At 37.3% G+C, this 15,481-nt stretch overlaps 1 protein-coding gene across 1 annotated transcript in view; it reads left to right on the plus strand.

Moving 5' to 3' along the window:
* The first annotated feature begins 4,796 nt into the window (after window positions 1–4,796).
* Window positions 4,797–15,481, plus strand: part of ANKRD45 (ankyrin repeat domain 45) — a 42,333-nt gene continuing 31,648 nt past the window's right edge. The window contains exon 1 of the mRNA XM_047077316.1: window positions 4,797–5,589. Coding sequence (XP_046933272.1) covers window positions 5,235–5,589 — 355 coding nt within the window. The 5' untranslated portion in view covers window positions 4,797–5,234. The remainder of the gene's footprint in view (window positions 5,590–15,481) is intronic.

Below are 15,481 nucleotides of genomic sequence, written 5' to 3' on the forward strand. Positions count from 1 at the left end.
GCTTTTGCATCGGACTCGGCTCCCTAGTGGTCTTTGGGGATCACGAATTCTGGGCATAACAAGACCACAGTGTTTGTTGGCATTTTGTGATTCTAGCTTGTGTCTCCCTTGGGATTTTGTGCTCACTGCACAGCCCCTGGAGGGGCTGTTTTGTATTCTGTGTCTCCCATTTCTAGGACCATCCCCGGGAGTTTCTGAGCTGAGACCCCAGGTTCTGGAGGCTGTTTGGGATTATGTGACCCCTTTCTCGCAGGTACAGGGAGTGGCTTCAGCCATGGTGAGCCATGGTAAGTGACTCAGGACCTGGAGGCCTGGGGCAAGCAGGGGCACTACCCATTCTGTGTCTCCAATCCCTCAGACCTTCCCCGGGAGTTTCTGAGAAGAGATCCCAGGGTCTGGCGGGTGTTTTGGATTCTGTGACCCCATTCTCTCAGGTACAGGGAGCGGCATCAGCCATGGTAAGGCATCTTAAGTGACTCAGGGCCTGGAGGCCGGGGCTCGCAGCAGCTGTTTGGGATTGTGTGGCTCGCATCCTTCAGACCTATCCCGGGAGTTTCTGATCTGAGACCACAGGGTTTGTTGGCATTTTGTGATTCTAGCTTGTGTCTCCCTTGGGATTTTGTGCTCACTGCACAGCCCCTGGAGGGGCTGCTTGGGATTCTGTGTCTCCCATTTCTCAGACCATCCCCGGGAGTTTCTGAGCTGAGACCCCAGGTTCTGGAGGCTGTTTGGGATTCTGTGACCCCTTTCTCGCAGGTACAGGGAGTGGCTTCAGCCATGGTGAGCCATGGTAAGTGACTCAGGACCTGGAGGCCAGGGGCGAGCAGCCCCGGGCGAGGAGGCCCGAGGCGAGCAGCCCCGGGCGAGGAGGCCCGGGGCGAGCAATCCCGGGCCCCGAGGCCCGGGGCGAGCAAGGGCACTACCCATTTTGTGTTTCCAATCCCTCAGACCTTCCCCGGGAGTTTCTGAGAAGAGATCCCAGGGTCTGGCGGGTGTTTGGGATTCTGTGACCCCATTCTCTCATGTACAGGTTGCGGCTTCAGCCATGGTAATGCATGGTAAGTGACTCAGGGCCTGGAGGCCGGGGCTCGCAGCGACCGCTTGGAATTGTGTGTCTCCCATTTCTCAGAACTTCCCAGGGAGTTTCTGAGCTGAGACACCAGGGTCTGGACGCTTTTTGGGATTCTGTGACCCCTTTCTCTCAGGTACAGTGAGCGGCTTCAGCCATGGTGAGCCATGGTAAGTGACTCAAGGCCTGGAGGCCCGGGGCGAGCAGCCTGGAGGTAATAAATATCAAAATAACATACATGGAAGTATGCCCCATAATGTAATGTTCCCAGGACAAAGTATCCATTACTACTGAACAATAACTTATTTGGTTACCCTACTAATAGAAATTATATATATACTTACATATGGAAAATTGAAACGAGATATAAACTAATATATATAATACAAATAAAAATTATATGTAGTAGGAACGCTGAGTGGCTCAGGTTAAGCATCTGACTTCGGCTCAGGTCATGATCTCTGTTTGTGAGTTTGAGCCCCAAGTTGGGCTCTGTGCTGACAGCTCAGAGCCTGGAGCCTGCTTTGGATTCTGTGTCTTCCTCTCTCTCTGCCCCTCCCCTGCTCTCTCTCTCTTCTCTCTCTCTCTCGCTCTCAAAAGTAAATAAACATTAAAACAATTTTTTAAAAAAATTATATATACTATATACAATATAACATATTAAATTATATATATGTATTTGGACAGGACACCTACCTACCTCCTGGTCTAAGCTGTGCAAGCTAATGGCTGTGTGCATGCTTGCAATCCAGTGAGAAGGAATTACACTTTCCTAGAAGTTTCATACTATATCACTACTTACATCTTATGTGTACTATTTGGACATATGGCCACACCATGTTGAAAGGGAGACTGGGAAATAGTTGTATTCCAATATAAATATTGTTTTTTTTTAAATGTGTGATTAAAAGAATAAAGAACAGGGCTCTATTCCTAAAGAAGGGGAGATCAGATTTGGGAGAAGACAGCTGTGTCTGAGTAATGTATCAGGGGCCCATATGATAATGAGGAGCCTAGAGATGAGCAGGAAACCAAGGCAGCTCTGGAGGGGCAGACTGCAAGAACCAAAGCAGGTACCCAGGAGGAAGTTTGATCAGTACACTCTTGTTGTCACTGTGTCGAATGACTAGCCTCATGTTCATATGTCCCATGTTCATATGTCCCAGAATCAAGATCCTGGTCACTTACATGTGAAAGCTAAAAAAACTGAACTCACAGAGAATAGATGGGTGGTTGCCAAAGGTGGAGTTAGGGGTCAGTGAAATGGGTAAAGGGGGTCAAAAGGTAAAAACTTACAGTTATAAGATGCATATGTTCTGGGAATGTTCTGTACAGCACAGTGACTATAGCTAACAATACTGTATTGAATTCAATACAATACTGCATTGTATTTGAAAGTTGCTAAGAGATTAAATCTTAAAAGTTTGCATCACGAGAAAAAAGTTGTGTAACTCGGTCAGGTGATAGATGTTAATTTATTTTATCATTTTGTATTCATTTTATGATATATACACAGATCAGATTATTATGTTGTATACCTTAAACTAATACAATGTTGTATGTCAGTAAAAAATGCAGCGATCAAAAAAAACAACATTAAAAGAAGTGTCAAGATCCTGGGACTGAGCAGCTGATTGGTCGAGCCTAATTTGTGTTCTTGCCTCTAAGCTTGTGCTGCGATGGAGAGGAGGAGGGTCTTGTATCTGGCCTTCATGGTGGGACGTTAGCCTTATCTTCCACTAGAATTCTCTCAATTGGGGTTCTCTAAGAATGTGTGTGTGTGTGTGTGTGTGTGTGTGTGTTGGGGGTGGAGAGTTAGCTGATGAACCATTTCCACCTTTAAATTTCTTGTTATGTGAGAAAATAATCTTTTACTTTTAGAAGTTGATCTTACTATTTTTCTGTTATTTGTAACCAAAAAATTCCTAACTTCAACAGCCTACCAGTATATACATTTAGTGAAGGTAGAGATTAGTGTAGGGCTATGTGAGATAGAGATGTTATTCTGCCTCAGTAGATTTCCCTTCCTTCTGACTTCTGAATGACCAAATCTTTCCCATTCTCTATGGCCCAGCTTAAATGCCATATTCTTTACTAAATATATGAAGCCATTTATCCCATTTCCTGTGTCTTCCCCCTACCCTCCCACTATAAACATGATCCTGAATCTTGTGTTGAATTTTGCTTTTCTTCTTTTTTTAAAAAAAAATTTTTTAATGTAAATTTCTGAAAGGGAGAGAGAGGGAGACACAGAATTTGAAGCAGGCTCCAGGCTCTGAGCTGTCAGCACAGAGCCTGATGCAGGGCTTGAACCCACGAACTGCAACATCATGACCTGAGCTGAAGTCGGACACTTGATTGACGGAGCCACCCAGGTGCCCCTTGCTTTTCTTCTTTTTTAAAAACTAGTGTTACTGAGTCTATTCACATTCCTAAAAAGTCCACTTTAATTTTAATTGCTTTGAACTTTACAAAAATAGATCTTGATACATATAGTCTTTTGGATTTACTTTTTCCTACTAATATTGTGTTGCTAAGATTCACTCATATCGTTGTGTGCTTCAACTATTTATTTTTGTGTGACAAATTACCCCCAGACTTGGTAGCTTAAAACAGCACACGTTCTTTATCTCCCAGTTTCTCTGACTCATGAATCCGGGCACAACTTAGCTAAATCTTTTACTTTCGTGTCTCTCATGAGGCTACAGTCAAGGTGTTGCTTGGGACCACAGTTATCTCAAAGTTGACCTGGGGCAGATCCACTTCCAAACTCTATCAGTGATTGTTGTCAGAGTTAAGTTCCTCATGGGCTAATGGATTCAGGACTTCCATTCCTTACTGGCTGTTGGCCAGAGGTTGCCCTCTGTTCCTTGAGAGGTGGCCCTGCCCATCATACTATGTGAGAAGAGCCAGGGAGAGAATACCAACAAGACCTAAGTCACAGTCTGTTATAACTAAATTATGGAAATAACATCCCATCACTGTTGCTGTATTCTCATTAGAAAAGAGTTGCTATATCCAGCCTGCATTCAAAGGGAGGGAATTACGCAAGGGTATGAATACCAGGAGGCAGGGTGAGGGTCATTGGGAGCCGTGTTATAAGCTGACCACATGGTATCACCCTAATTTATTCATTTAACTACTATATATTATTTTGTGTGAATATGCCACAGTTTATGCTTCTGTTTGTGGGCTTTGTTTTTTTTTTCCTGCCTGGGATTTTTGTTGTTTTGAACAGTGATGCTACAAGCATTCTTTTTTTTTTTTTAATATTTTAAAAAAATGTTTATTTATTTATTTGGAGAGAGAGGGGGAGAGAGAGAGTGCTAGCAGGGGAGGGGCAGAGAGAGAGGGAGAGAGAATCCTAAGCAGGCTTCATACTGTTAGCATGGAGCCGGACTTGGGGCTCAGTCTCCTGAACTGTGAGATCATGACCTGAGCCAAAATCAGGAGTATGATGCCTAACCAACTGAGCCACCCAGGTGCCCCTACAAACATTCTTACACATATGAAGAGGACTGTGCTACTGTTCTCTGAAACATTACCAATTTAATATGTGTTCTGCCAGAAGGAACACTAAGAATTCCATGATTAATTGTACCTGGAATTAATCTCATCCCTTCTGAACTACCATAGCATACTTCATGTCTTATGATACTTAACACTTGTTACCTTTTATCACATTTATTTTGTGCATGTGATATTTTCTCCTTTGAAATAGTCACTGAGGCCAGGAAATAAATTTGATTCTTCTTTGTAATTTACTTAGTGCCTACATAGCACATAGTATATTAGTAAGCTTTCAGTAAGCATTACTGAGTGAATAATTCTGTCAGTGTCAGTACCTAACGTTTAAAGTTTTAATCTGGCTATAATCCCACTATATTTCTCACTTTTCCCCAACATGGACCCTTGTTTAGGCAGGTGAGTCTCTTTAACATTCTTTTCAATTTCTCTTTCAATCTTTTCCTAATGAATCTAGCCCACATTGATCTGTTTCTTCTTCTGTTCCTGTTGAATTTACTGTTATAATTATTTTCAGCCAGTTAAGTATTTTCATCCTATCTGTATTATCAGCTGACTAATGGAATAAACAAATACTGATTTGTTTGAGAGATTTCTATTACTTTTTTTTTTTTTTTTGCCTCAGGTAATTTTGGAGTTAATGGAGCCAGACGGACCTCCAGAGTCAGAGAGTTCAGAAAGATCAATATTTTTCTCACAGCAAGAAGAAGAAGATGATGAAGAAGAGGGTGATAATGAAGGAGAAGCAAAAGAACCAGAAGAAACAGGCACCCTTAATCCTGTCTTACAACCTGCCCTCACAGGGGATGTAGAAGGTTTGCAGAAGATTTTTGAGGATCCTGAGAACCCTCATCATGAACAGGCCATGCAGCTACTCTTGGAAGAAGACATCATTGGGAGAAATTTGTTGTATGCAGCTTGCATGGCTGGGCAAAGTGATGTGATTAGAGCTTTGGCAAAATATGGTGTGAATCTGAACGAAAAAACCACCAGAGGTATTTTGTCTTTTTTCTCTCATCAGTATTACTTATGACTACCTAAAGATGCTATGTACTATATTTAAAGTTGAATGAATTTGCTATGCCTGCTTATATTTTACATATATTATATACATATGCATATATATGAAAATGTGGGTATCTGTGTACATGATGATATAGCTCAGTAGATAAGTACATAGACTTCACTCATGATTAGCAGTGTGACTTGGGCAAGTTACCTAATGTTTCGGTGCTTCTGTTTCTTCATCTGCAAAATGGGGATAATGATTGTATTTTCCTTGTAGGATGCTGTGTGGATTAAAAAAGACAGTAAATATAAATATCTTATCACTGTAATTGGCACATGCTAAGTTGATATATAATAAGTGCTTAACAATAATATTATCACTCCTTTGAAGATTTTTTAGTTTTGTAGTCATGATCTAATTATCTCTTTTTATTCAGCCACCTTTTTTTTTTCAGGTTGCAAATATGTTCATTGAAGAAAATTAAAAATAACAATGACTTCCAGAAAATAGGGAATATGCATTTAAAAACATTTTAAAATATTTTTTAATGTTTATTTATTTTGAGAGAGAGAGAGAAACAGAGAGAGACAGAGTATCAACAGGAGAAGGGGCAGAGATAGGGAGTCACAGAATCTGAAGCAGGCTCCAGGCTCTGAACTGTCAGCAAAGAGCCTGATGAGGGGCTCAAATTCATGAACTGCAAGATCATGACCTGAGCTGAAGTCGGATGCTTAACCAACTGAGCCACCAGGTGCCCCCGCCAAGAATTTTTCTTAAGTATTTATTAATTTTTGAGAGAGAGACAGAGTGAGAGGAGGAGGGACAGAGAGAGAGGGAGACACAGAATCCGAAGCAGGCTCCAAGCTTTGAGCTGTCAGCACAGAGCCTGCGGTGGGGCTTGAACTCACAAACCTTGAGATCATAACCTGAGCCAAAGTCGGATGCTTAACTGACTGAGCCACCCAGGCGCCCCAGGAATATGTATTTTCTTAATGCTCCCATGGAACATTTTAAAAAATTGATCACAATTAAGTCCATAAAGGAAGTCTCAACAAATATCAAAGAATCTAGAGCATGTGTCTTTGTTCTCTAAACATAATTAAATAAGATTAGAAAGTAGTAACAAAAAGAGAACTGAAAATCCCCTATAATTTGGAAAACAGAAGCACTCTTTAAATTATATGTTGGTCGTAGAAGATACACTAGAAATTATGAAATATTTAGGTGACAAGAGGATCACTCCATGTCAGAACCTGTGGAATAAAACTAAAATTTAAATTCTAGCTTAATACATATAATAGAATATAAGAAACATTGAAAATCATAAGCAAGGCATTTAACTCAAGGAGTTAGAAAAAAAGAACAACTGAGTAATCCAAAGAAAGTAGAAGAAGAGTAGGAAAAAAGTAGAAGTAATGATATTGAAAATAAAGAAACAATAGAGAGGATCAACAAAACCAAAATCTGCTTGGGAATGCAAACTGGTGCAGCCACTCTGGAAAACAGTATGGAGGTTCCTCAAAAAATTAAAAATAGAACTACCCTATGACCCACCAATTGCACTACTAGGTATTTATCCAAGGGATACAGGTGTGCTGTTTCAAAGGGACACATGTACCCCAATGTTTATAGCAGTACTATCAGCAATAGCTAAAGTATGGAAAGAGCCCAAATGTCCACTGACTGATCAATGGATAAAGAAGATTGTATATATGTATATATACAATGGAGTATTACTTGGCAATCAAAAAGAATGAAATCTTGCCATTTGCAACTACGTGGATGGAACTAGAGTGTATTATGCTAAGTGAAATTACTCAGAGAAAGACAAATATCATATGACTTCACTCATATGAGGACTTTAAGACACAAAACAGATGAACATAAGGGAAGGGAAGCAAAAATAATATGAAAACAAGGAGGGGGACAAAACATAAGAGACTCTTAAATATAGAGAACAAACAGAGGGTTGTTGGAGGGGTTGTGGGAGGGGGGATGGGCTAAATGGGCAAGGGGCTTAAGGAATCTACTCCTGAAATCATTATTGCACCATGTGCTAACTAACTTGGATGTAAATTATAAAAAATAAACTGTAGAAAGTAAACAACAGCAACAACAAAAATCCCAAATCTGCTTTCAACACAGTTGAAAAACCTTTGATAATATTGGGTGATTTTTGATATTTGATAATATCAGAGAGATCGAGAGCATAAATAATATTTGGAATTTTTAAAAATAGAGCATTCACAAAGGAAAAGCTAAGACTTCAAAAATCATTAGAAAATATTATAAATAACTATGACAGTACATTTGGAAACTTGGATGAAATAGACAATTTTCTTACAAAGTGTAAATTACCAAAATTAATTCAAGAAAAAAATAGAAATCTTGACTAGATCAATGGTTATTTTGAAAAAAAAATGAGTAAGTAATAAAAATAGGCCTCCTTTCTCCACCCCCACCTTACTCTAGGCTCAGATATTTTAAAAGGTAAGGTTTATTGCACTTTTAGGGAATAGGTAATCTCTAGCTTATACAATGTTCAGAGAATATAGAGTTGGAAAACTGCTTAATTTATTTTATGAGAGATAGAACTTTTATAGCAAAACTAGTTAAGGAGAGTAGTAGAAAGAATAATTACAGGCCAATTTCATTTAATAACAAAGATTCAAACATCTTAAAATATTAACAAATTGAATCTAAGATTGTGTATTACAAAATGTATTGTACTAGGTTGGATTTATCCCATTAATGCAAGGTTGATTTTAACATTAGACAAAATATTAGCGTAATTCACTACATTAAAAGACTAAATGAACAAAATTGCACGATCATTTCAATAGATGTAGAAGAGTCTTTTTGAAAACAATGTTGCATTCATTCATCATGAAAGCTCTTAGGGAAATAGAAGAAACCTTCCTTAAAGCTCTCTATCAAAAACCTGAAGCAAGGTTACCTGATATTGAATCTTTAGAAACATTCATTAAATCAGAAACAAGACTATGATATTCACTATCATGGCTTTTATTTGTCATTATAGTGGCAGTCCTAGCTACTACAGTAAGACAAGAAAAATAAATAAGACCTAACACTGTACTGTACTGGAGCCGGCTTTAACCTGCTCTTGCAAGCTGATTGTTAAAATTTCAGGGGGTTTGTAATTCATTGACATTGCATTGGTAGCTTGAAGTTGGCCATGTTAGGAGTATATATATATCATGGAAATTGCTAATGGTACAAATCAAGGATTTCTTCCCAGAGAACTAGTTGGTAAATATTTACCAGTAGACTACTGAATATAAGGATCTGAGTGGAAGAAATGAAACTCCCTCCAAGGGAGTGTACTATTAGTACTAATAGAATTTAATTTAGCAAGAATATGAACGTAAGACCAATATCCCAGATCAGTAGCTTTCTATAAACCATCAATGATCAGAGACTGTAATAAAAATACAAATCTTATTCACAGCAAAACTGTACAGAGATTAGGAATAAATCTGATAAAAGAATTGTAAGATATTTATGGCAAAAACTTTAAACTTTATTGAATTACATCAAAGAATACCCAAATTAAATATATGTTTTAGACAGTGAGATTAAATATCATAAAGAGGCAATTTCTTCCAAATTAACTTATCAATCTAATTAATATCACATTAAGGTTTTTAAAAAATACAAACTGAGAAGCTGACCCTAAATTTCAGTGGGGAAATGATGAGCTATTTAATATGTGGAGAACAGTGGTTATTCATCTGGAAAAAGTTAAATTAGATCCTACGTTGTACTGTGCACAAAAATCAATTACAGTTTCATGCAAGATATGAACGTGAAAAGAGAAAACTTCAAACTTTGTGAAACATAGAGGAGGATTGTTATATTCTTGAGATATCACTCAGTATCTTAAAATAAGACATGAAAACAAAGCTATTAAAGGAAAAATATATCATATATATAAACATACGTGTGTATATATATATATGTTTTTAAAATGTTTGTTTATTTATTTTAAGAGTTTATTTATTTATTTTGAGTGAGAGAGCAGAGAAAGGGGCAGAGAGAAAGGATCCCAAGAGATAGGAACAAACAATTCATGGAAGAGAAATGTTCATGGCCAATAGGTATATAAAAATGTCCTCAAATTCACTATTAAAATGCAAATTTCAACAATGAGCTACCGCTACTGGCAGCTTGATAAAAATGTTAATATCTGACAGCATTGAGTACTGGTGAAGGTAGGGGAAGTGGGAATTCTTTTACTCTGCTGGAAGGAGTGTAAATTGTATAACCACTTTGAAGAACATTTATATAAAGTTGCAAATAGATGTACCCTATGATCTAGAATCCCGTTTCTAGATATATATCTTTGAGAAAATCTCACACATCTCACAAGGAAACATGTACGAAGATGATTATTCAAGTACAGTAGTTTCCTCTTATCCCTGGGGCATACATTCTAAGACCCTGGTGGCTACTTAAAACTGCAGATAGTACCAAACCCTATATATACTATGTTTTTTTTTCTATACATATATATTCTATGATAAAGTTTAACTTATAAACTAGGCACAGTATGAGATTAATAATAACTAATAATAAAATAGAAAAATTATACTATAATAAAAGTTATGTAAATATGTCTCAAAATACCTTATTGTACTGCACTCACCCTTCTTGTGATGATAGGAGATGATAAAATGCCTACGTGATGAGAGGAAGTGAATGACGTAGGCATTGTGACATAGCAATAGGATGCTATTGACCTTCTGATGGTACATTGGAAGGAGGATCATCTGCTTCCAGACCGCTGTTGGCTGCAGGTGCCCAGAACTGTGAAAAGTGAAATTGCGGATAAGGGGGGACCACAGATAGTTCCTGACTTAATGATGGCTTGTCTTACAATTTTTCAACTTTACAATGGTGTGAAACTGATACACATTCAGTACAAACCACACTTTGAATTTTGATCTTCCCTCAGTCTAGCAATAAGCAGTGTGATACTTTTGTGATCCTGGCAGCAACCTGCAGCTCCCAGTCAGCCATATGCTCATGAGGGAAATAACCAATACTTATAGCCATTCTCTGCCCATACAACCATTCTCTTCTTTCTTTTGTCCTTTCCTTCCTTCCCTTCCCTTTTTCTTTCTTTCTTTCACTTTCAAACGGTTTTATTTTAAAAGGTAAAACTTAACACATGGTTTTATTTTGTTATTTGTTTATTTATTTACTGTACATCCAAGTTATTTGGTATATAATGCAATAATGATTTCAGGAGTAGAATGCAGTGACTCATCCCCTACATATAACACCCAGTGCTCATCCCAAGTGTCCTCTTTAATGCCTCTTGCCCATTTAGCCCCTCCCCCGGCTCACAACTCCTCCAGTGACCTTGAGTTTGTTCTCTGTGTTTGAGTCTCTTATGTTTTGCCCCCTCCCTGTTTTTCTATTATTTTTGCTTCCCTTCCCTTATGTTCATCTGTTTTTTTATCCTAAATTCCACCTATGAGTGAGGTCATATGATATTTTCTTTCTCTGACCAATTTCGCTTAGCATAATACACTCTAGTTCCATCCATGTTGTTGCAAATGGCAAGATTTCATTCTTTTTGATTGTCAAGTAATACTCCATTGCATGTATGTGTGTGTGTGTGTGTGTGTGTGTGTGTATATATATATATATATATATATGTATATATATATATCACATCTTTATCCATTCATTCAATGATGGACATTTGAGCTCTTCCCATGCTTTGGCTATTGTTGATTGTGCTGCTGTAAACATTGGGGTGCATGTGCCCCTTTGAAACAGCACATCTGCATCCTTTGGATAAATACCTAGTAGTGCAATTGCTGGGTCGTAGGGTATTTCTATTTTTAATTTTTGAGGAACTTCCATACTGTTTTCCAGAGTGGCTGCACCAGTTTGTGTTCCACCAGCAGTGCAAAAGGGCTCTTCGGCATCCTTACCAACATCTGCCGTTGCTTGAGTTACTAATTTTAGCCATTCTGACTGGTGTGAGGTGGTATCTCATTGTGGTTTTGATTTGTATTTCCCTGATGATGAGTAATATTGAGCATTTTTCCATGTGTCTGTTAGCCATCTGGATGTCTTTTTTTTGGAAAAGTGTCTATTCATGTCTTTTGCCCATTTCTTCACTGGATTATTTGTGTTTTGAGTATTGAGTTTGGTAAGTTCTTTATAGATTTTGGGTACTAACCCTTTATCTGATATGTTATTTGCAAATATCTTCTCCCATTCCATTGGTTGCCTTTTAGTTTTGCTGATTTCATACATTGTTTTAAAACATGAGCATTCACAAGTTATCAGACAGATTCATACAAAGCTGTTTACAGTGAAAATGAGAAAGGAACATTTACCAATGTAAAATGTCACAGAATCAAATCACACTTGGATCTTCAGTGGTTCAGCTGCTTTACCCCACACAATAAAATATGGTCAGTGTTAAGATAAAATTCCTCTTTTGCATATTCTCTTCCTAATCAAGGGCTTCTTTATTACCATCATCCCACACAGTAGGAAAGCTGGCCACGGAGGCAGTTTCACAGTGGTTATCCTGGTCTTTGGTGATCATTATGTAGCCATCCATGCCCTAGTCTATACCCCAGCTGTTCTTGACAATCCAGGATTTATTGTTACCCGATTTTGCTCCTTCAAAACCATGGCCAACCACTGGAATATCATGTCCAGGTCTTCATTGCTGCAGTTTGGATCATAATAAATGCCTTGTTCATAGAACTGCGAAGTATCCAGGCTTGCATCTATACCAACAGAGATGGGCCCCACAGTTGCCTCTGTGATCATAAGTTTGTTCTCCCTCCTAAGGATGTCCCAGAAGCTACTTATGTTTTTTTAAAGTTTTTACTTAAATTCCAGTTAGTTTACATACAGTATAATATTAGTTTCATGTATAAAATATAGCAATTCAACACTTCCATACATCATTCATCTCAGCAAGTGCACTCTTTGATCCCCATAACCCATTCCCCCCGCAACCTCCCCTCTGGTAACCATCAGTTTGTTCTCTATAGTTAAGAGTCTCTTTCTTGGTTTGCCTCCGTCTCTCTCTTTCTCTCCCCTTTGTTAGTTTGTTTTGTTTTTTAAATTTCACATATGAGTGATATCATATGGTATTTATCTTTTTCTGACTAACTTATTTCACTTAGTGTAATACTCCCTAACTCCATCCATGTCATTGCAAATGGCAAGATTTCATTCTTTTTGATGGCTGAGTAATATTCCATTGTATGTATGTATGTATGTTTGTATGTATATGTACATACATACATGACACATCTTTATTCATCCATCAGTGAACACTTGGGCTGTTTCCATAGTTTGGCTATTGTAGATAATGCAACTATAAACATTGGGGTGCATGTATCACTTTGAATTGGTATTTTAGTATTTTTTTGATAAATACCTACTAGTGCAATTGCTGGATCCTCAGTTAGTACTATTTTTAACTTTTTGAAAAACCTCCATACTGTTTTCCAGAGTGGCTGCACTAATTGGCATTTCCACCAACGATGCAAGAGGTTTCCTCTTTCTCCACATCCTCACCAACACCTGTTGTTTCTTGAGTGGTTGATTTTAGCCATTCTGATGGGTGTGAGGTTATATCTCGTTGTAGTTTTGATTTTTGTTTCCCTGATGATGAGTGATGTGGAGCATCTTTTCAGGTATCCGTATGTCTTCTTTGGAAAAGTGTCTATCCATTTCTTTTGCCCATTTTTAAATTGGATTATTCATCTTTTGAATGTTGAGTTTTATAAGTTCTTTATATATTTTGGATACTAATCCTTTATCAGATATGTCATTAGCAAATATCTTCCCCCATTCCATAAGTTGCCTTTTAGTTTTGTTGATTGTTTCCTTCCCTGTGCAGAAGCTTTTTATTTTGATGAAGTCCCAATAATTTATTTTTGCTTTTTTTCCCTTGTCTCCAGAGACAACATCTAGAAAGAAGTTGCTACTGATAGCAAAGAGGTTACTGTGTGTATTCTCCTCTAAGATATTTATGGTTTCCTGTCTCACATTTAGGTCTTGTATCCATTTTGAATTTATTTTTGTGTATGGTTTAAGAAAGTGGCCCAGTTTCATTCTTTTGCATGTTGCTGTCCAGTTTTCCCAACACCATTTCTTGAAGAGTCTTTTTTTCCATTGGATAATCTTTCCTACTTGGTTGAAGATTAATTGGCTACAGTTATGGGTTCATTTCTGGGCTTTCTATCTGTTCAATGGATCTGTGTATATTTTTATGCCAGTACCATACTGGGTTTTTTTGTTTTTTGTTTTTTGTTTTTCACAAGGTTGCTTTGGCTATTTGAGGTCTTTTTTGTTACATCTTCCTGACTTCTGGTCTTTTGGGAAATGCCTTGTTTTCTTATAGGGCCAAGGACAGATCTCTGTAGTTTATTTATTGATTATGGAACCTCCTCTGGTTCTGGCCAGGCTTTGGTCACTAAACCCGACTGTACTCAAGCAGGCATAGCCAGAACAAATTATTGTTTAAAAATTTCCACATAAAATCAGCAAACATTTATTAAGGGTGGAGGAACAGCCAAGCCTTGTGCTCAGAGCTGAGGTTATAGAAATATGAATGAATTCAGACTTGGGCAAGTTCACAGTTTAGCAGAAAACAAATATGTAAATAAATAAGTAATTACTATATGGTGAGATAAGGTATAAGATAGCTTAGAGGAGAGAGAAGTCAACTTGACCTGGAAGTATTGGACACAGTCAGGGAAGGCTTCACAGAGGAGGCGATACTTATATCGAATCCTGAAGAATGACCAAGAGTTTACCAGACAAAGGAGAGTTGAGGGATAAGGCATGGCAGGCAGTGTAGTATTCATAGTATCAGATTTTAGTATTACAATCTTGTGCATATTCTAGAATATTTACCCACTATTTTAAGGTAACTGAAACACTGGTCTTTTTATAAGTATAATAGTATTATTTTGTATTTAAAAAATGAAATTTGAGTCACGTATGGATTGAAAACAAATGATTTAATTGCTCAATGTATACAAAAAGCCAAACTGAAGTTTACAAATTTGGATGGCCCATATTGTGGCTTTGCAAAATTTCTGTTGTAAGAATAATTTGAGTCCCAAAACTTCCCAACTAAGTCACCTATGAATCTCATCATTTTGAATTTGATCAGAAAACTGAAATGGAATCTCTTCTACATGAAGAAACTAAAAAAGACAAATATGAACCAGCAATATTTTCTCTGGGGAAAAATTACAGCTTACTCTTACTAAAAAGATTGCAGTGTTTGCAAAAGAGCAAAAAGCTATTCAGAGATCTCTCTCTTCAAATTAGAGGTGAGATAATTTGAAGTAAAATACTTGGTTTTAGTTTATAACCACTTCCAACTAATGTTGAGTGAGAAAAACTTCAATAGCTAAAAAAAAAATTGTTCAAAAATATCTTGGGATATTGTTGGACATTTAGAAAAATCACATAATGTTTCACTTGAAACTTTCATGATTAATTACATTTCTTTATAGTGTTTTTTATCCTTAATTTTTTCAGTTTTATCTGACAATTTATATTGCTAATATAATGAAAATATAAACAACATATCGATTTCATACTTATACTTTTCTTTGATATCCTGTGTTTATACATTTCATATTTAAAATGTATTAAATAGTTTCACTAATTTAAAAGAGTGAATTCTGAATTCCATTTTATAAAACACCAGTATTAATACTAAGTAAGCCTTAAAGTTATACTGGTATTATTTTATTTCATTACTGTAATTATTATTTCAGGTAGAAAAAAAACCCAGCATATGCAAAGTTGTAGAGGCATGGAACAACATAATTTGGGCAATTCAAAGAGTCTGG

Source organism: Lynx rufus, unplaced genomic scaffold (genome assembly GCF_022079265.1).
Source record: "Lynx rufus isolate CCGP_SWC_20201006 ecotype Redwood Valley unplaced genomic scaffold, mLynRuf1.p SCAF_15, whole genome shotgun sequence".
NCBI lineage: Eukaryota > Metazoa > Chordata > Mammalia > Carnivora > Felidae > Lynx > Lynx rufus.